Source organism: Clupea harengus, chromosome 3 (assembly GCF_900700415.2).
Source record: "Clupea harengus chromosome 3, Ch_v2.0.2, whole genome shotgun sequence".
In the NCBI taxonomy this organism is placed as follows: domain Eukaryota; kingdom Metazoa; phylum Chordata; class Actinopteri; order Clupeiformes; family Clupeidae; genus Clupea; species Clupea harengus.
In genome coordinates, this window is record NC_045154.1 from 1,834,280 (window position 1) to 1,854,279 (window position 20,000).

Consider the following 20,000-nt stretch of genomic DNA (forward strand, 5'->3'; position numbering starts at 1 on the left):
GGCACATATAGCTTTATATTGAGATGACTTCTATCAACTACAAAAGCAGCAGACTGCACACATTATCTCCATTCAGCTCACTGATGCGTTGGTATGTATGGAAGAGAGGTGATTATTTCCGATTGATACTCATTAATCTATGGGCCATAGGTATTTAAGCACAGCAAGACTAGTCTAAGTGGGCTAATTGCATATTAGACACACGCCATTGTAGGCTAGACAATGGCACACATGCTACAATGAGTTCCATCACCAGCAACTCCATATATATATATATATATATATATATATATATATATATACCATATATCCCAGTGAAATGTCAGGAAGGTATGACTGTATGAAAAAAAAAAAGTATGTATAAACCGCCCAAGCCTACCTCTACCTAAAAGGTCTGAAAGGCCTGTGACATTTGGAGAGCAGGGGCCACCATAGCTAAATAGCATGTAATCATCCAGGGGGAATTCAACTGAACAGCGTCTGCCAACCTGGATGCTTCCCATGTGGGAAGTGCCCCTGAGTTACACTGTTGGTAGACATCATGAACGGGTCAGTAGGGTCAAGGCAGAGGCAGAGGCAGAGGCAGATACAATGGGGGGTTTCCTTTTTGATTCTGCAAGCATGGAATAGATCAGTGTGGTAATGCTTGTTCAGTTATTTCCTGTCATTGTTCTAAGCAGACTGTCCACATAAAGGAACAAGTTCATAAAACAAAGAACAACATATTTCTCCTCTCTTAGGACTGGACCCAGTCACAACTCCCAATGTCAATACTGGGTATTTGTTGCACAACCCACTGCACCAACAGATCCTATACAAATTGTTGTGGTCTCGGCCATAAGTCCAACAATAAGTCCACCCATCTGTAAAAACTACGGGTATACGTGATGGTCACAACATATATTTTATTTGCGCTTTGTTTAATTTCATGTAATTTTATGTACTTCTAATTATGCAGTTTTTCAGCTTCCCTTCAAACAACAGGAAGGGAGACTTTTAATTCTAACTTAAACAGCAAACCTGTAGGGGAAAGAAGGAAGTGAAAATACCTGTTGGACAAAAGAGGGAAGGTGGAAAGCCATTCTGTTTTCTTTTCTAACAATAAAGACAGGAGCATCCCTGTTTGCCCTTCTGTGCAATTCATTTGATGACTTGGAAATGCTACATGTCTTTGGATTGTTTACTTTGGGAGTATCTGCAAGAGAGGAGGAGTTTTGGGTGAGGTCGGTCTGTTTTGGTTAGTCTGTTTGGCTCAAAGGCTTCTGATGAGGAGGGACCCAATAATGGACTAAATAGTGGAAGACTGACGACTAAAGAACTGAATTCAGACATTTTATTTGTCTTATATTACCAACTGTTTGTGAGATTTCCTTACCGCTAAACCTGTTGGAATGTGAACTGCACCTTTCCATTTTTGTGAAATGGCACTACAACATATGCTCCCAAATGAACGATTAACCGGTCAATTCAATTGGTTATAAATTTAAAGCATTAAAAACATTAAATGTCACAATCATTCCGTCATTGGTGATGGCTTACCTTGAAAACGTAGACATGAAGTCTCAGAGGAGAAAAAGCGACATGACCAATAACTAGTTATCAAAGAAGGAGGCAATGTGAAATGGAGGGAGGAATCCTGTAGGACGACAGGAAAAACAGAGGCAAGGCAGCACAAGGGCCGTAAAAGAGTGAAATGAAAGATATGGACTAAAATAAGGGAATGCAGGCCCTGCTCGTGTCCTCGCTCAGTCAGACCATTTGACAGAACCTCTGAGTAACGTGGCAATTAAATGATAATGAAGTGGAAACCAAAATGAGGCAGAATACTACTGCTGATTGGCAGGAGAGGAACACTGGTCCTCTCAGAGGTGAAAATAGATTAATAAGCCTGCTATGCCAGGGTTGGTGGGAAGAAAATAACAAGCCATTCTTGTGAATGGATCAGCTTAGTTGTGAGGCAAGGTCCCCCACTCTAAAAACAAGATGCTTCGGTGACTTCAGAATCCATCTGGAATGTTCTTAATTAATGTTGCATGGGAGCTTCAGCAGTGGGCATCTGAGGACAATGATCAAATCTGGCGTGAATTATCAAGAGACAAGTATCTGTCTCTGGTTGGCGAAATTATACCTGCCAGGTCATTTTCAAAATGCAAAATAATTTGCCTTAAAACCTCAACATGCCCAAATGAGCACATTAGCCAGCTCACAAGCACATGCTAAAGCAGATCAATTAATTTCATTCCACTGATGAGTGAACGGATGCTCTTCAGTCATTCAAACGTGTTGTCAATGCCGTATCTGAGATGAGTCACGTCTGAAGCAGACGGCGTCCCTCTTGACTTAATAAAGATCTTCCAATAAGTGGCAGTACGTGTACAGGACTATCTACATCTGTTGGCATATAGCTGGCCAATCAGTACGAGATGGAGAAAGGCAGAGGCAAAGATCACACTGATAATCACAACTGCCAATCTACCTTTGAATCCATAGCATGACAGAAGGCGGTCGAGAGGTAATGGTGTGCTGGGTGAAGTTGGGAGGTTGCCAGATGAAGGTGAAATCCCCCACCATTAAAAGGCCAGCGATCTCCACAGTTCAACACATTCAACTGATCTGGGGGTTTCTATTGGGTGGTGATGTAGAATTTGATCTTCCTGCATGTCACCATAATCATATGCAGATACCATTAAGACAAATTGGCAAAGGTTGATTTTGTCTTAGAGCCATCTAGGACAACTAAAAGATGTCAAACTATTTGCAATTGCCTGATCTATTTCAGTGCTCCACTAGACATTTCTTGAGGCAATGAGTCCCACAGAAAGAAATAACTTTTCAAATTGACTTTCGCCGCCACGACGGATTTGCAAAAGGGAGCGCACACAAACAAACACTAATCTAAACAAACACATGCACAGTCATAGGAAGACTAGAAAGAAGAAATCCAGGTCGGCTACATTCTGAGAAGATACACATATGCCCCAGCCCGCCGCACGCACGCACACAGTGTGGGGTGCTTTATCAGCACCGAGCAGACAGGCTCCGAGGGGAAGGATGAGTCGTGACAGACCTGAGGGAGTCAGTCAGTCACACTCCCCCTCTCCATCGCTTCATTCAGCTCCCTCCTTCTTGCGGAGGTTCCCGTCAAGCACGTCTGAGGGAAGACGGGTGCTCCTCACGCGCTACAAGTGGCTCCAATCAGAGTTGATAAGGCTGTCGCCACATGAAACGCCATTTGCAGTGGGAAACAACTCTCTCGCTGCCGTCTCGGGCATTAGTTTCACGGCTGTACCACTGATATTCATATTATACACACTGAGGCGTAAACCCCACACTCAGCAGTCCCTAAAGCAGACACGGACAAGTGTGCAGAGCCACAGCACACAAAACCTTCAGCTGCTTTACTGGAGTGACTTTTTACGGCCCTTTGTGTCACATCAACATTACATACTTCACCCAGTTGATGCAAATCCAAAAACAGAACTGAGAAAGATGGGGAAAAAAAGGCTGTCTTAAGAGAAAACACCATATGCTCAGTTGCACACACATACACCCCCACATTATACAGTTAAAAAGACTGCATGCTGAAGGACTAGGTATCAAGGTAGATGGATCACTTATAGAATGTGTCACTGTCAATTTCACACAAAGGGATCTGCCAAATCATTGTCATTGCCAAATCATTGTCATTGCCAAATCATCAAATCATTGGCTGCAGACTGAAAAGCTCTAAAGACATACACAAGCACAGAAACAGACACACGTACACACACACACACACAGCTCATCAGCTGGAAGCTAGTTAATGACTTCATGCACCAGCATCTTAATGTCAGGAAGAGAGAGAAAACTGAACTTCATTTTCATAATTTTATTGGACCCAAAATAAGTGCAGTGGGTGCAAACCAAATAATTTATTTCAGAAGTCAAAATCAACCCTTTGCCTTATAAAACCACAGAAAACCAAAAAGGGGATGGGCAGCTGACAATGCTATCATTTCAGCCTGTAATGTGTGTGCTGCTTTGAGAAACTGCATAAACCGGAATAAGCCAAAATGGGGTCAAATGCGAGTAGCTGAGAGGAGACCTTTCCAAATCATGAATCATTGAGTAACAAGGAGTACAAACCTACACAATGAAAAAAACCTTTTCCACGCTGATGGGCCACCCTCACCCTCACCCTCACCCTCACCCCCACCCTGATGGGCCACCCTCACCCTCACCCTCACCCTCACACCCACCCTCACACCCACCCTCACCCTCACCCTCACACCCACCCTCACATAATCACCCTCACCCTCACCCTCACCCACACCCTCACACTCACCCTCACCCCCACCCTGATGGGCCACCCTCACCCTAACCCTCACCCTCCAAAGCACTTGTTTGGGTTGGCACCTCACTGCCCCACTCAGACACTGAATGACCAACGATTTGGTTCTGAAGTATTCCACACTTATTTGGTTCCGCAGTATTCCACACTTATTTGGTTCCGCAGTATTCCACACATATTTGTAGGAAGGAGATTCATGTGAAACTCAGTGTACCATATTAAGATTGTGGGAAGCATTTGTAAAGTTATAGGATGTCCCTGTTTTATTTAAAAACATATGGCAACCTATCATTCATATCAAATTAGGAACATGTTTAATCACCACTGGGGTTAGGTGGGTAAAAAACAATCCAGTTTGGTTTATAATTCTGTGTTTGATTCATTAACACATGTACACAACCCGTTTTTGAAAGGCTCTACACCACGGTCAAAGTGCCACCTAGAGCTTTGGCCAGTGGATGATCAGCAGGGCTGACCCAGCCCTCAGTGGGTTGATTAGGGACAGAAGCCACTAAACTAAAACAGGTCATCACAGAGAGGATTGGGAACATATCAGATCTCAGAGGGAGAGTGGCGCACATCCCTTCTGGAGAAGATATATGCACCTCCAGAGTGGAAGTGGCAGGGGAAGCTAATCAAAGTGGCTGAGACTCTCCCTCCAGCAACACAACAGCCTGCCAATCTGTCTCATCCATGGAGGGAGATGGGCCTTTTGTAAAAAAAGGAAAAAGGGTCTCCTTACATAAATTGCATATGTACACAATGTTGGCCAACGCTGCTGGGAGAGCCAAGGGATTAGTTGTGTGCAGTGTGATGCCTGCGTAGGACCTTCTTCCATGGTGCTTTCTGTGATGTCCCTTTCTCTGCCTCCACACATGAGAGAGAGTGGGGGGAAGACACACAAACAATCAACAGCGATGGGTTGGATTTGTGGGAGAGCATCACTTTGGTTTGCTGGCAAGAGAAGAACAGGAGAGATGCTGTGGAGGGAAGAGGAGAGTGCAGCCCCCTCACTGCTGGGAGAAGGAAGGGACTTCTTTCCCACAGAATAAAAATAGAGGCCTCAGCTAAGCTACCAGCCAAAGGGAGATCCTCACAAACAACTGCTATCCTGCTACAGCAAAGCTATCCTGTATTCTGAAAAACTTCATATGCAAAACATAACTATGAATAATATAGTCATAAAGATTGGAGGATTTTATTGCAATGAAAAATCCAATTGAATTCAACTGTGGATGCAGATAATGGAATAGTGAAGTGAGTGTATTATCATACAAGACACAAAAGACCTGAGAATCAAGCATGTCACCTTTAGACTAGATTGCAGAACATGTAAACAAGGAAACAAAACAAGTTTTTAAGATTCTGATGTCACACACAAATATGAGGAAGGTGAAGCAAGATAACCCGGTGTGGCACACTTGCAGTGCATTTCATTTGGTTTGACTACTTAAAGGCAGGTAAATACCAGTTAAAAACCATTGAACCTAGGTACATGTGAATCTGTTCTTCCATAAGAATGACAGTCATTGGTGTACCAGTACGATGGACAAGAGTTTTCAAAATCAGACGTCAAATCAAACATGTAATTACCATAATTTTCCGCAAGGAGACATGGGTGTTTTCTGCATCACACTCATAAACATGAACACATTTAAGTTAATATTCTTTGTTATATTTTAACTGCAATATCTACTCAATATCATTACACTACACTTGATACATCTAATGGATATATTACTTTGCTGAATATTGTGCTGAGATGATATTATTGGCAATGTGGACCTACAGTGACGGCAGTAGCCTATATGGCAACCACTGACAGAATGTCTGTAGTTTGTTTCTGAAGACTTGGAACCAGTGGGTGTTAGTTCAATAAAAATAACTCACTGGGTTTTCTTCGAAGGCTCTTTATAACTAAAGCCAATACATTTCTTAAAAATGCCCACGTATAGTTTGCAAACTAAAAACAAAATTACTTGTGAGTTCACTCCACAAAGATTTGTAGCTAGCCTACACACAGCTGTCTAAATACAAACCGCTAAATGATGCCAATTACATAAGAGATCATGCAAATCTGAAATAAAAATATGTATATTTATATTTCCACAGTAGTTCTCGTAGACTGATCCATATGCGCACTCGGTGGATAATAACACCACGTTATCACATTACAGACTATGGGGGCTCTTGAGATTCCTAAAGTTAGCCAGTAACCAAACAGCATATCCTTACCCATGTAAACGGGAATGGTAACAGGTGGCCAGTAGTTACTGTTGTTGAAGGCTATATGCGGGCAAACATTCCTCACTCACCTTTTGCTGACGACGTGCCATATCCGTTGGTTGTTTTGCGTTGAAAGGGTACGATATACATCGCAGCACAAATACATAGATCTGTAGTTTTATTTTTCTCTCCGCTTCCTCTTTCTGTATTCGCTCTTGCTCACTTTTGTCGTCGTCTACAGAAGCCGGACCTGGGCTATCAGGTGGCTTACGCTGGTCACTGGTGACCTTCTCCGGATTTGAAATATTTTTGACGGGTTTTACTTTGATGGGGGGCTCGTCCTCTGGTGGCAGTTCGTCCTCTGATTCACTTGAGGAAGGGTCAAGCATATTTGACACCTGATGAACCAGAAAACCAAATAATCGGAAAGACGAAGGGAATAAATCGGATTCAGCTTCTCTTCGGTGTTCTTTCTAGTTTCAGTGCTGTAGGACGACTTTTCAACTGAATGTCTTCAAACATAGATGGGCGGAGTTTAAGGACAGCGGTTCTTTGCGCTCGGATGTTACACCAGTGGACTCCATAGGAACGAACGCAGACTGAGTGCAGGAAGGCAGGCAGGCAGATTCCACAGAGCGTTGCCATACAGGTATGCAACCTGTAGCGTGAGAAAACAAGCAACACGTGGGAGGTGCTGACTGGGCTACTCATAAGGAAATAGTTTGGGGGTGTAAGTGTATGTAGAATACTAACATAGATATGGCTATACCTGAAGATTGATTGAAGCACATAGTTCGTGGATAATCATATAGTATTTTTGTTGTTGTTATGTTACCCACTATTTAACTGCTCTCTTCAAAAATCTAAGGCCAGAATTGACATTATAGAGCTACTTCTGTCTCACAGTTGTTGCTATGACTGTGAGAATGACATACCCACAAGCACGCTCCGCAATAATCCCTTTAAATAATTGTTTCAGCATCATGAGAAGAGAATGGACATTTAACAGACCAGACCAGGCGGTAATATTGGTCTTGATGCCGGGGACATTGTAATGTCCAAAGATCCCCCGCCCTTTGTTTTATTTTTTTGCTATCGACTGTCATCCAGTATTTTTTTCATCATATTGGCAATAAGTATGGATAAACAACTGACAGCAAGGTGAAAACTATTACTTAATATAGCTATTTTTGTTCCTAATACTGTACTGTGGTGTATTTTCTGCCCTTGTATATTTGCAGTAACTATGGGCTCAGCCTTGGCCTTGATGTATTACTTCTAAGCCTAGGTGTTGTCTTTGTCTTGACTCTAAAATATCTTGCTCTTGACTACCATGTTCTTGACTACAATACTATACATAATTCTTGAAACATTTTTTGAAAGTACAATTGATTTTTTGAGAGGTTACGATAGCTCAGAGTAAAACAATCATCCAATTACAAAAAATATCTCCAAAACAAGGACAGTTTTACTTTCTTCTTTCCGTCCTTGGACTTATAAAAGCTAGGGTGTTTAATCAGGTTTATCATGTGAAACCAAAGAAACAAAATATTTCTAAATGCTCAGACACTGTTTTCATTAACTGAAAATAGTTTTCCTTGAAAAGTTTACTTAAAAATGGTACCAATAAAGGAAAGTTGGGTCTCTGGCATGCAGCGATTTTATAATTTCATTTGACAGTTTCCCGGTGAGGAGCAAATGGAGTAGGGGAAATGTCCAAATCAACATCGTACGTGAAGATAGGTGAGTGTACAACTCATATGTACAAATAGCCTTTCTGACTCAACTTGGCTTCAGAGTGTAAGTGTCAGTACAGCAGAAAACATCAAGTTGGAACTATTTTTTAAAGCGGAGAATGAATAGGAAAAATTGGAATAAATGAAAGAAAACACAATCTTGTGTCTTCAAACTCAATTAGTCTATAATACGGCAGATGAACCACAGCTGTGAGGATGTCCTTTATCAACCCTATATGTTATATTGCTGAAATATACTGTCATGTTAGGGAAGTCCTTAAAATAAAATAAAAATTTAGGTATTTTGTCACCAAATTTGACCTTGCAGGGTTTTCCAAGAGATAATTTATGACTAAGAGCGTTGTACAAAAGGAAGTTTTTATTTTTGGAACTTACAATTGATATATTTGTGAGGACTATATTCAATGTGAATACAAAAATGTCACAATTTCATAGCTACAGACATCCATAACAGTTATTACAGAAACACACATTCCATCACGGACACACCCATGTCACACAAATGAATTGGATCTACAGTCTAGCCCAATAGTGTGCACTCAGGTCTGTGTAAATCCTACCCGTAGTTTGTCATACACAAAGCACAAGTCACACAGTGGTATTTTCACCACTTCAGAAGTTGGGTGACTGTGTGAACCTCTACAGATTCCCATGTACGTTTACAAAGTAACAGTGTACATTACCATAGCATTTTACACTTGACACCTGTACAATCTCTGCTAAAGCAATACCTGAATATGTCACAAGATAAGTGCCAAACATACAGTAGGTCCTTCAGCTCTAAGGACTAGTTTTTAAGCACTGGTCTGTTCTCCAAATGATCTGGTGGTACCTTTTCATAGTTTGTGGAGCATTATTCGGTACCACTAGGCCCTCAGTGTGGATAACTAAAGACTGGAATTGCAGTGGAGCTGGATATCGTGTGGTTGGGGGCCCAGTCTGGGTATGTGTCCAGGCTAAATAGTGCCATCCCCCATGTAGTGGTAGCTAGCAACACTGCCAAAACACTGATTGCATTCACACCAAGGCCAGCTTTCATCTGGGGAAATAAGTTCAGTGAAGAGTCAAGTTAGTAGGGAGAGATTTGTCAGCATGTGGTATAAAGCAATGATTGTAAAAATGCTCATCTCATACACTTAACTATTAAAAGTAGAATCACAAAAGCAAGTACAATCATTATCGTAGCAATGTGCTGTGCTACTCAATAGATTTACTTTGAAAATGATAAGCCAATCTTATTGCATTCGAATTACCACTAACATCTGACTAGTAGGGTGTTGCAGTGTTTCTTGTCATACATATGATTGAGTTCTCGTGGGCGACAGTGGTACAGGAGGTAGAGAAGTCGTTTAGTAATCAGAAGGTTGCTAGTTCGATTCCCTGTCGAAGCGTCCTTGAGCAAGACACTGAACCCCTAATTGCTCCTGATGTGCAGTGTGCCATCAGTGTAAAAATGTAAAATGTGTATACATTGTAAGTCGCACATATGTAAGTCGCTTTGGATAAAAGCGTCTGCTAAATGACTAAAAAAAAAAAAAAAATTTTTTAAAAATGTTCTCACCATATCCCAGGTGCTGAGATGGCCATAACTGAAGACGATGGCATTTGGCGGATTAGCAGATGGAAGCAGGAAAGAGAATGACACACTGAGGGTGGCTGGTATGAGCATGTAGAGGGGGTTCACATTGATGCTTTCAGCCTGCCAAGACACAATAACAGATACCTTCATCAGTTGATGCTATTTCCCTATAGATTCTCTCATATCATCCCCTGTAAATGCAAGGATCTTTCGGACTGTTTCAAGGAGTGTGTGCGAAATAGCCAAGCTTGTTAAAGCTTTGAGGGCATATACTTCAGACACTTCAGGCAAAGAGAGATTAAATGTGGTTGCATATACATAATGGTGTGATCTAGGTTGAGTCTTACTACTGATACACACCTTCTGACTCTAGGATTTGCAAAAACATGTTAAAAGGAAACATTAGACAAACCAGAGGTCCAAGAATGGGCAGGAAGATGGTGATTGTGGCTGAGTTGCTGGCCACTTCAGTGATGCAGGTCACAATGACACAGACAATGATGATGGTCGCAATTGGTGGCAGTTCTCCCAAAGGAACCATCAGGTTAGCCACCCAAGGTGACAGACCAGACTTCTACATACACGCGCGCACGCACACACACACACACACACACACACACACACACACACACACACAGAGAGAGAGAGAGAGAGGAAGAGAGAAAGAGGGGGGAGGTAGAGAAAGAATATATTTATTTCTAACAACTGTAATTACATTTTTACCCTGGGTTTATTTTTTAGGTTTATATTTATTAATAATAAATGTCACTTTAATATGTTTGTTTTGCTTTTTCATTGCCGTGTTTCATTGCCATGCATAAAAATACATTTGTTTACAAGTGCTGGTTTTTGTAGCATGAGCAAAGGTCACCTTGTTTTCTGTTCAGCTTAGAATACGTGTGTTCCTAATTAGCTCTTAATACCGTTAAGAGCTTCAATGATACTGAATGGTGTTCTATAGAACACTGTGGCATTTAACCCCACATGCTGAGGTGACCTCAACCGTCTCAATGATGATACACGGCTGATCTGACCTACCAGTGACTTTCAGAAATCAGAAATGGTTCTACTTGGTCAAATGTGCAAAACGAATGGCGCATAAATCCTGAATTAAACAGTTCATTCAAAGCAATGGGGGGCGCATTTAGCGAAAAATAGCCGGATATAATAACATTACTATCCGGTGCAAGTAAAGACAACCTTGACAACCTCTTGATTGACTTTCAGTATAATTTGGCCTTGAACCAAGTCTATTTCTGACAAGACCTCCTCCCACCACTATTGTCTGTCACTGATGAGAAGTAATGGTTATGTATTATGAGTGACAGCTTCACATTCCCTGTTAATTCTGGCGTAATTCTTTTGAAACCATCTCCGCTATATAACAAAAGATGGTTTACTCACCACGGTGCTTTTAAAATGTCTGAAGACTCAAAGTAGCACAAAGGCAGGTCAGAATCATTCCTTACATGAGAATCGCTATGTTCTGCTGTTAGTTGTTCATTTCTGCTTGAAATCTTTCAACCATCTGTTCTCTAGGGAAATAATCTTGCTTCATTTGTGGATGAGACTGATCAGACTGATCAGTGATCAGTGTTCATCATTTTCTTACCTGTGTGCCCTCAGCCAGTGCAAAACCGCCCCCCACAAGGAGACAGATTTCCCAAGGCATGCAGGACTGAAAGTCTTTCCATGTGATCAAGGTCTCTGTGAATTGAAGATGAAATGATTGATTGGAAACATATCCTTCTTCAGCCCAAAGTCAGTGTTAACCACAGTGTCAAATATGATCCAAGTGAATAGTTAATAATGCATTAGCGCTTAAAGGTGGACGTACCATAGCCATCACTGGTTGTCTGAGCTGGAATGATGAAGAACAGTAGGCCCAGCAGAAGTGCCACAGTGGCGTCTGTGGCATATCCAGCATAACTGCTCAGAGAGGAAATATCATCAGCCTTACTGTATGCTGTGTGTAGCTTGATGTTTTAAATGCCCCTTTAATTAGTTCTCTTATCCTTGACACTCAAAATTCACTAAGTTTTTTTTTTTTAGGGGTGCGATGGTGCAGTGGATAGCTTTACAAGCGGTTCGATTCCCAATCGCTGCAGGTTGTCTGTACGTTGCTTTGGTTATCTAAAAGTGTCTGCTTAAATACCAGTCCTTTACTTTGAGTCCTTTATCCTCACAGCCTTACAATATTTATAGATTACCATCAGTAGATATTTATTGAAAGGAGCAAATTGTAGGAAGCTGTCAAGGAGCTTTAAGCAGCAATAGACTAAGGTTCTAACATGGTTCAACGTATACACTGGCAATAGAATAGATATAGTAAAGACATAGTATAGTATTATTACTGACGCTAACAACGCGCTCCTTGTTAATTCTAGCACCACTGATAAAACTGGCTCAACTGGCTAGAGCCTAGCTATAGCAAGAGAACCCGAGAGAAACATTCAGTGGTCTACAACTCCAGGCATAGTGTTCGGTACTTTACAATGGTTACAGCTGAACTACTAAATGTTCTTTGTAAAGGCCACTTACTCTGGAAACAGGGCTGCCCAGCCCGGCATGAAGCCAGGCTCCCTCGTAAACCACAGCACCACCATTATGAAGAATATCACCATGGAGATGATCTCCTGACGACTGCAATCAGGAAGACACCACACAGACAATGGTCAGATCCATAATTTTTTCATCTAAATTACAAACACATCCATCCATTCACTCTTCCACCATAAAGACTGACCGTATGGGTCCTAGTGAGTTGTACTCTTCCCGGAGAACCTTGGCCACTGCTGCCTCTCTCTCTGTGTAGCGCGACTCGGAATACAGAACCGAACGGAAACTGTATTGGGGGAAGAGAGATGGAGGGGGACGTTTGAGGACAATCTCTAACAGATAACAACAGAACATGCACTTATTTTCCCCCTGGGGTGCATCACAGCTGGACCAGATATGAATGAGGAACATCACTGAGGGAAGAGAGCTGATGTGTGTAAATACAGTGTGTGTGTAAATACAGTGTGTGTGTAAATAAAAGGCGAGGGGAAAGAATCCGGAGGCAAATGAGAGGTTAACATTAGAGCTGCCGGAGGGAATACGAGAAGTACAGTTATTAGTTAGAAACGTAACTGGACAGAATGAAATACTCACTTTGAACCCAAGTACAGCCAGTGTAGCCAGACCCATGACAGCAAAAGCACAATAATGCTAACTGGCAGGCAAAAAATGAACCAGTTCCCAAAGTTCACAGACTTGCAACCAGGATAGAACCTATAGAGAGAGTATGGAACACAATCTTTTTTATCATCATTCCTTTCTTTTTCTTTTTATCTCTGTCACATACATGCATTGTGTTTTATTATACCATGTGTATTGTATGCCTGTATGCAGTTTTACATTACATAGTGTTGTGTTCAGATCAGCTGTACATTTCTGAATACAGCCACTGACTAGCTAGACATGGGGACTCCAACTTACGCGTGCATGTACTCTGCAAAGATCAGGTTGGGGGATGTTCCTGGTAGGGTGGTCATCCCACCAAGGGAGGCTGAGTAGGCGATGCACAGAGACAGGCCTTTACACAGCATATGGTCCTGTTTGGTGCGATAGGGTCCCTGAGATGGGGTACATTGGTCCTCAGAGTCACCGGGGAAGCCCTGTTGTCATAGGAAGACAAACATGCTCATGTGCTTCTCTAATACACATACGTACATTCATCTTGGTGTATTGGACGACTTTTTAAATAAGTACGGTTAAGATGGTTATTGTTGTGTGAATACGTGTTACTCTAACTAGATTCTCAGCCCTGAACAATGACTACATCTAAAACTCATAATATTGGCCATGTAGTATTTGTCTTAGGTGACTGACATCATGAGATCAAGCCTAAATCATTCATATTATGTGTTGGAAAGTGAGCTTACCTCACAGTCCAGATCAGATTTCTCAAAAGTAATGTCAACTTTCTCCACAGGTCCAGGCTCAAAACTACATTAGCAAAAGAGAGGGGGGGGGGGGGGGGTTATTATGGGCAGCTATGCTTACATGACATTGTTTTGTTGTTAAGAGATTTCAATTTTGTGTTACCTTGCTTTTTCTTTAGCCTTCTCGTCCTGTCTGTCCATTTCTTTGAGCAGCACATGTATTTAGACAAAATTGTAGCAGACATGGTGGTTAGAGAGGTTGAGTGTTATTGCTATTGACCAGTGATTACAACAACAACAACAACAACTCTAAGTGGACACTAACCATCGAGCTGTAACCCCATGTTTGATGTGCCTGTTAGCGCTCGCTTGCGCTGCTCTCTGGCTTCTCCCTCAGCTGAGATGATCTGCTTTATCACAGCTTCCACAATGGGCATCACCATAGCGACAGCTGAGGTGTTGCTTAGCCACATCGACAGGAAGGCACATCCAACCATGGAGCCAAGCATTAGTCTGAAATATCATGAGGTCAGCTCAGGCATTAACAATATACACAATACGAGCAGGCTGACTATGCTACCAACCATTCTCTAAGTACAAGTATTAACAGGCAACCAACCCGTTGGTCCTTATCATTACCAATCAACCAAAATGATAACCCATTGAGGATAAATCACTGCCAGCTAAGAGTATAGTAAGATAAGATGCATTAACGTCCTCTCTCCCCTCACCTTCCAGGGTTCACCCCAACTACGGTGATGAGACCGAGGGCAATCCTCCTGTGAAGGCCCCACTTCTCAATGGCCGTGGCCAGGCATATAACTCCTGTCAGAAGGAGGTGGAAGTCCTTAAAGAACACCGCTGCCACCTAGGAGACGAGAACAAAGAATCTCACAGAGTTTAGAATTGTTAGGTGAGATGAATGTCCTATGTGAATGAACTATTTTGTTAGTCAAGGTTTTTTTTTTTTTTTTTTCAATACCTGTGAAGATTTCATGATCCCAAACAAAGGGAACAGTATGGCAGGAATCAGGGCTGTCACAGACACAGGCAAAGCCTCTGTGAGCCAGTACACGGCCATCACTAAAAGAGTAAAGGCACATTCTGCAACCTAGAACAGAACAGAAAATACATAACATTGAGCACACTTACAGCAGGGCTGAGCAGGAAACATGACACGAAGAAGAAGAAAACTACTGATGCTACAACTACAGCAAATGAAACATGACACGAAGAAGAAGAAACTACTGATGCTACAACTACAGCAAATGAAACATGACACGAAGAAGAAGAAACCACTGATGCTACAACTACTGCAAATGCTGCTTTCAAATGTTTGTCACACTGTGATTTTACAAGAGTGTGTTTGGTTTTGAAAAGGTCTTATGGCTGTGGGCTGACTCAAATATACAAACATAAACTACAAAGATAATAACTACTACATCAAAGGTCTCGTTTATTGATCATCTGGAATTGCATATTGATCGGTGCATGATGATAAGTTTTCACTGTGTGTGTGCAAGTATATCTCACTGCGTACAATGTACAGTTCACAATATATCTGGACTTTGAACAGCCAAAGAATCGATATACTGTCGCTATTACCCAATGGGGATTAATAAACATTTATCTTATCTAATCTATACTGTGTTTCAGTACATTTTCATTAGGAGCTTTTGTACGTATGTATAAGTACTTTTGGGGATTCAGTGGAAATCAACATTACTCAAACATTTCAATTTATAACTCAACCAATTTTGAATAAAAAAAAATAAAAAAAAAAGAATCTTCTCTTTGGAATGACTGTGAAGTAGCTTCATGAGCATTCCATCCAAAGCAGAGCTTATTTCCTTAACATTTTCAACAGTGTATTTCATTTAAAAGATATAAAAAACACTTAATTATTATTATAAAAAAAAAAAGTTGTAGACCTGTTTCACCGTGTCAGTTCCTGCCTTTAAATTTGTATAATTTTCTCTACATCCAAAACCTGGTAGAAGTACCCAAATCTACACACCTCTGGAGACCCAAGTAAATAGCTGTGCAGGTATGTTGGCGTGAACGGTACTCACCTTGGTGTTAATATAGAGTGGCAAAGGCAGCAGCAGCAGAGGGGTGAGGATGACGAGGATGAGACGTCGGTAAATCCATATGCCCTGGAATTTCATCTTGTGTCTGACACCTGAGACAAACCACTGACTGACTGACTGGCATGCGCGCGTGTTAAATACTCTCTACAATCACTAATAACTAACCAAGACAATCTGTGGTTTCGCGGTAACCTTGCTTTTATCTGTGGCAAAGGTGCATGTTCAATCAGCGTTTCAAATGTCTGGTATTTTTTTTTATTAATTTATGTATTAACTGGCCTCAGTTGAAAGTCCAAGACTAATAAGACATTTTGTTTCTTGACATGTGTCAGGTCACAACACATTGTACCTGTCAAGAAAAAAAAAAGTCATATAAAGATTAAACAAACTGTTTCAAGCTGATTGATGTTTTATGCTGATTGATTGCCATTGTTTTGCCCTATAAAAGTTTGCTGAAACAAATACAATTATCAACTGTTATGTGGCAACAATATCTGTCTAGCTTTTGTGGCGGTAAAACTGTATTAACATTCTTCATGGCTGGCCACACAATATGCATCACATTAACCTCATACTTCAAATTCATCATCCAGATAGGAGACAGCTGGGCAAACTGTGTTTATGTTCGTTATTGCAATTCTGCATCTGTTTTTCTCCAGCATACTTATAGAACAGTCAGTCATAGGACATGGTTTCAACACACTGTCATGTTGTAAGTAAAGCATGAAAAATGCCTGACCCCAGAAAAGATTCCAGGAACATACTTGCATTTGCACCCGCTGTTCGTCCCTGTCTTATCTGTGACCTCTCGTCAACTAGTGACTGGATTGTTAAACAGGAACAACCAGCATTTGCCAGCATTATTAAAGAGTTGAGTGAAATGTATACTTCTAGTATTGTAGCATTATTAAAGAGTTGAGTGAAATGTATACTTCTAGTATTGTAGCATTATATTCAAACTCAAACTTAACTTGGTCAAACTTCAAATACTAACACACATTGTGGTCCATTTACACCCATGAATGGGTGAACCATTGGGTCAAGAATGTACCATTAATTGAAATGTAAATGTACTGTGTTTATAAATGTAAAGTTATCTAAACAAGATTGTTTAGCAATTAAACTACTTGCCACACTACCAGCAAAATCTTAACAAAGAAAAAAAACCACCGTTATCCACCACCATGCTTATCTAAAAGTGATTTACAAGAGATGGGTGAGGCTGTCAAAGAGAAGGCGACCTTATACAAGAGATGGGTGAGGCTGTCAAAGAGAAGGCGACCTTATACAAAGGGTCGAAATATTGGTGGCATGATATTAACCCTTCTGAGTCTGCTGCATCGTTGCCGAAGCAGATATCCCAAATCCCATCTTTGCACAACATTATCCCACCAATGTGATCAGAGCGCTTTCATAAACCCCAAAGATCAGAGCGCTTCCATAAACCCCAAAGATCAGAGCGCTTCCATAAACCCTAAAGGCTTTTCCCTCCTGATTCTGAAACCACGACGGAACTGATTACAATTATCAAGTGGACTGTGAATAAAGTTGTCTAAATTGCTGAATTACCAAAATATGTTTTAAACAGAAAATAAGATTCTGCTTAAATCATGGAAAATCATGCTTCAGCAAAAAACAGCATGGACTGATATGAATGAAAACTCTGAAAGAGCCTTTCTGGTTCTTACTCTCATTGAGCGGATGGACTGTAAGAGTGTTGAGAGATTGTGCGAAAGGGTAGAGTTCCAATCTGCAATGTGCCTCATCATTAGCCCTGCACCACATTAAAGGACTCCTGACCTTTCCTTTAAATAGTCAATCTGAAATGTCTCATTCTGGTGTATGTAGCTGGAGTTATCCATCCCAATCCACTAAAGATCGTTGGACTACACTAAACGGCTGTGTTACCCCTTCCACTACAGTGAAGCCCAAGCTGAAGCCTTTTAACGATGTCATGGTGAATATCTTCCTGAGTATGTGGTTATATACATGTTTCAAAATATATTTGTCCAAGGTTCGACTAGGTCCATTTTCACTGAAACAACACTGACCCACACTGATGCTATTAGGCAGACATTATAAAAAACTAGCAGTAAACGGAGCAGACAAAATCAGCAGACAGAGAGGTATGTTTAATTTTGAGATAAAGGATCCTGTTGCTTTAGACTTATATGAACAGATCAGTGAGAGGAAAAATGAGCACACTTCAATGTCCTTTGAAGTGTCTTCAAGGGCAAGAAAGTAGAAATGCTTCTTTAAGGCAGGGACACAAAGTTCTTGTGTTGCCATGGAACTACTAGAGTTCCTTTACTTAGTCACCGTGGCGACTGGCCTGGCCACCAGTAGTTTGCTATGAGCAGCAGGTTTGGAATCCACATCGTGCAAGTACTCAGTCATCAAAGGGATCTGGGAGAAGTACTTGCGAGCCATCGTGTGTCTGTGCTTCACGTTGCGGATGAAAACGACACCATAAGCCTGTAGGAACCAAAAGACTTTGCTTATTATGCTTTTGTTTAGCATACTAACATGCTTAGCACCAAATGGTTTCATAACACTGCCATCTAGCTGTGGAAAAAAGAACTCATAAATTCTATGGCACCATGCTGAAGTGGAAACATATTTGACAGACTGTTAGTTTCACCACTTTTCTAGTGCTGCAATCTAAACACCAAATTGCTAACTTCTATGTTATACAGACAAATCAAAGTCTGTGAAATGGAAGTTACACATAATAAAACATTGGCTTAAAACATGATTGGAGTTGTATGTAATGATGCATACTCATGGTAGAGTGGGTGCATGCAACATGTTCAAAATAGGTTGCAAAATAGCACTTTACACCTGGATTTGTCAATCTCCATACTCTGGCTAAACCGTGGCAATACTGCTTTTGTGGATCTGCATCTAGATGCGTGGATGAGTTTGGGCTCAGGCTGTGCGGTGCGGTCACCTTCTCGATGCTGTCCACCTTGAGGTGAGCGGCAGCTTCGTTCTTGGTGAGCAGGATGCAGTTCCAGGGGCTCCACTCCCAGAGCTGCTCCCAGCGCACCAGTGACAGGTCGTGGAGGCTGTCCCAGGCACTGAGGGCCGACTGGGCCCCCCACACCACATCAACCAGGTACCGCAAGTCATGCTCCTACATCAATACAATCATCCACATCACATAGACACAGAGCAAACATTATAGCAAGTCACACACACACACACACACACACACACACACACACACACACACACACACACACACACACACACACACACACACACACAACATGAATCTACAGACATTAAGAAGGTATAGGTGAAATGTGTGCTCCTGATCTTACCTGTAGCAGGTAGGGGATCTTGGCGTCCGGGTTGCGCTCAGCCTCGGCCTTGCGCAGACGCCTGAGGATGTTCTTGTAGTGGGAGAAGTCTTCCCTGTGCCGGGCCACATTGTCCAGCTCACTGCAGCGGCGGCATTGGCCCACCACTCGTGCATTTGCAGTGAGGGGAAAGTCGGTGGAGCGCAGATAGCTGTTGCAGCCACGGCAGAAGTAGATGTTTTTCCTGAGTTTGGCTGGGTCTTGGGGTATCTGCTCAGAGATGTTCAGGCTTGTCATTTATTTATTTATTATGAATTCCTAGTCACCACACAGAATGTAAACAATTGTGTATTTAAAAGTTTCACAGTTGATCACATGTTGATTTTGACTATATTTGAGCCTGTATTTGGCTGACAAAATGACCTTAATATTGAACTAGTGTAAAAAGCCTCAACAAGATCCCCAAACAACTGTGTGGTATGTGATCACTGTAACAGACCCAGGTGTGCACTGACCTTCAGTCGCTTGGTCACTTGCGGGTTGAATGAGGGGGTTTTGATGTACTGGAGCAGGAGAGTGGCGATTCTTTTCCTCAGACCCTCCAGGTTGACTTCCTTCACACTCCGTATCAAGAGATCCGTCTCCCTGTCTATCAGCTCCACTATATTCTGGGTCAGAACGCAGTCATGTTCCTGCCAAAACACAAAACAAACTGACTCACCATTCATCAGTTACCAAATCATGTGAATCTCTTTCAATTCTAGAACTGGCCCTTGTAAAACAGCAA

At 41.7% G+C, this 20,000-nt stretch overlaps 3 protein-coding genes across 6 annotated transcripts in view; all 3 read right to left on the reverse strand.

Annotated features, from left to right (window-relative positions):
• Window positions 1-7,961, reverse strand: part of cadps2 (Ca++-dependent secretion activator 2) — a 114,276-nt gene extending 106,315 nt beyond the window's left edge. For 2 of the 4 annotated variants that reach the window (XM_031564143.2, XM_031564142.2), the window contains exon 1: window positions 6,646-7,961. In XM_031564143.2, coding sequence (XP_031420003.1) covers window positions 6,646-6,945 — 300 coding nt within the window. In that variant the 5' untranslated portion in view covers window positions 6,946-7,961. The remainder of the gene's footprint in view (window positions 1-6,645) is intronic. The other 2 variants (XM_012829449.3, XM_031564144.2) reach the window with 1 other exon arrangement.
• A 538-nt stretch (window positions 7,962-8,499) lies between these two features.
• On the reverse strand, window positions 8,500-16,088 carry slc13a1 (solute carrier family 13 member 1). Its single transcript, XM_042707406.1, has 14 exons — window positions 15,891-16,088; window positions 14,801-14,929; window positions 14,550-14,686; window positions 14,140-14,331; window positions 13,819-13,882; window positions 13,373-13,551; window positions 13,046-13,165; window positions 12,639-12,737; window positions 12,434-12,535; window positions 11,730-11,821; window positions 11,505-11,599; window positions 10,305-10,466; window positions 9,875-10,012; window positions 8,500-9,352 (listed from the first exon to the last, which is right to left on the reverse strand). Exons 1-14 carry the CDS (start codon window positions 15,984-15,986, stop codon window positions 9,188-9,190), a joined length of 1,770 nt encoding a protein of 589 aa, XP_042563340.1. The 5' UTR covers window positions 15,987-16,088; the 3' UTR covers window positions 8,500-9,187.
• A 1,598-nt stretch (window positions 16,089-17,686) lies between these two features.
• Window positions 17,687-20,000, reverse strand: part of iqub (IQ motif and ubiquitin domain containing) — a 6,720-nt gene continuing 4,406 nt past the window's right edge. Inside the window, exons 9-12 of the mRNA XM_012829469.3 lie at window positions 19,729-19,905; window positions 19,235-19,483; window positions 18,859-19,044; window positions 17,687-18,383 (exon numbers count right to left, since the gene is read on the reverse strand). Of these exons, the coding sequence (XP_012684923.2) occupies window positions 18,216-18,383; window positions 18,859-19,044; window positions 19,235-19,483; window positions 19,729-19,905 (780 nt within the window). The 3' untranslated portion in view covers window positions 17,687-18,215. The remainder of the gene's footprint in view (window positions 18,384-18,858; window positions 19,045-19,234; window positions 19,484-19,728; window positions 19,906-20,000) is intronic.

Bases quoted from the DNA above. Each gene is read 5' to 3' on its own strand.
- slc13a1 (XM_042707406.1), bottom strand. From the start codon at position 15,986: ATGAAATTCCAGGGCATATGGATTTACCGACGTCTCATCCTCGTCATC. The intron at 13,166-13,372 runs GTAAGTTGGAGT...CTCTCTCTATAG, and splicing joins TTTGCAGAGTACATGCACGC to GTTCTATCCTGGTTGCAAGT. The intron at 11,600-11,729 runs GTACGTCCACCT...TTCAATTCACAG, and splicing joins GACAACCAGTGATGGCTATG to AGACCTTGATCACATGGAAA.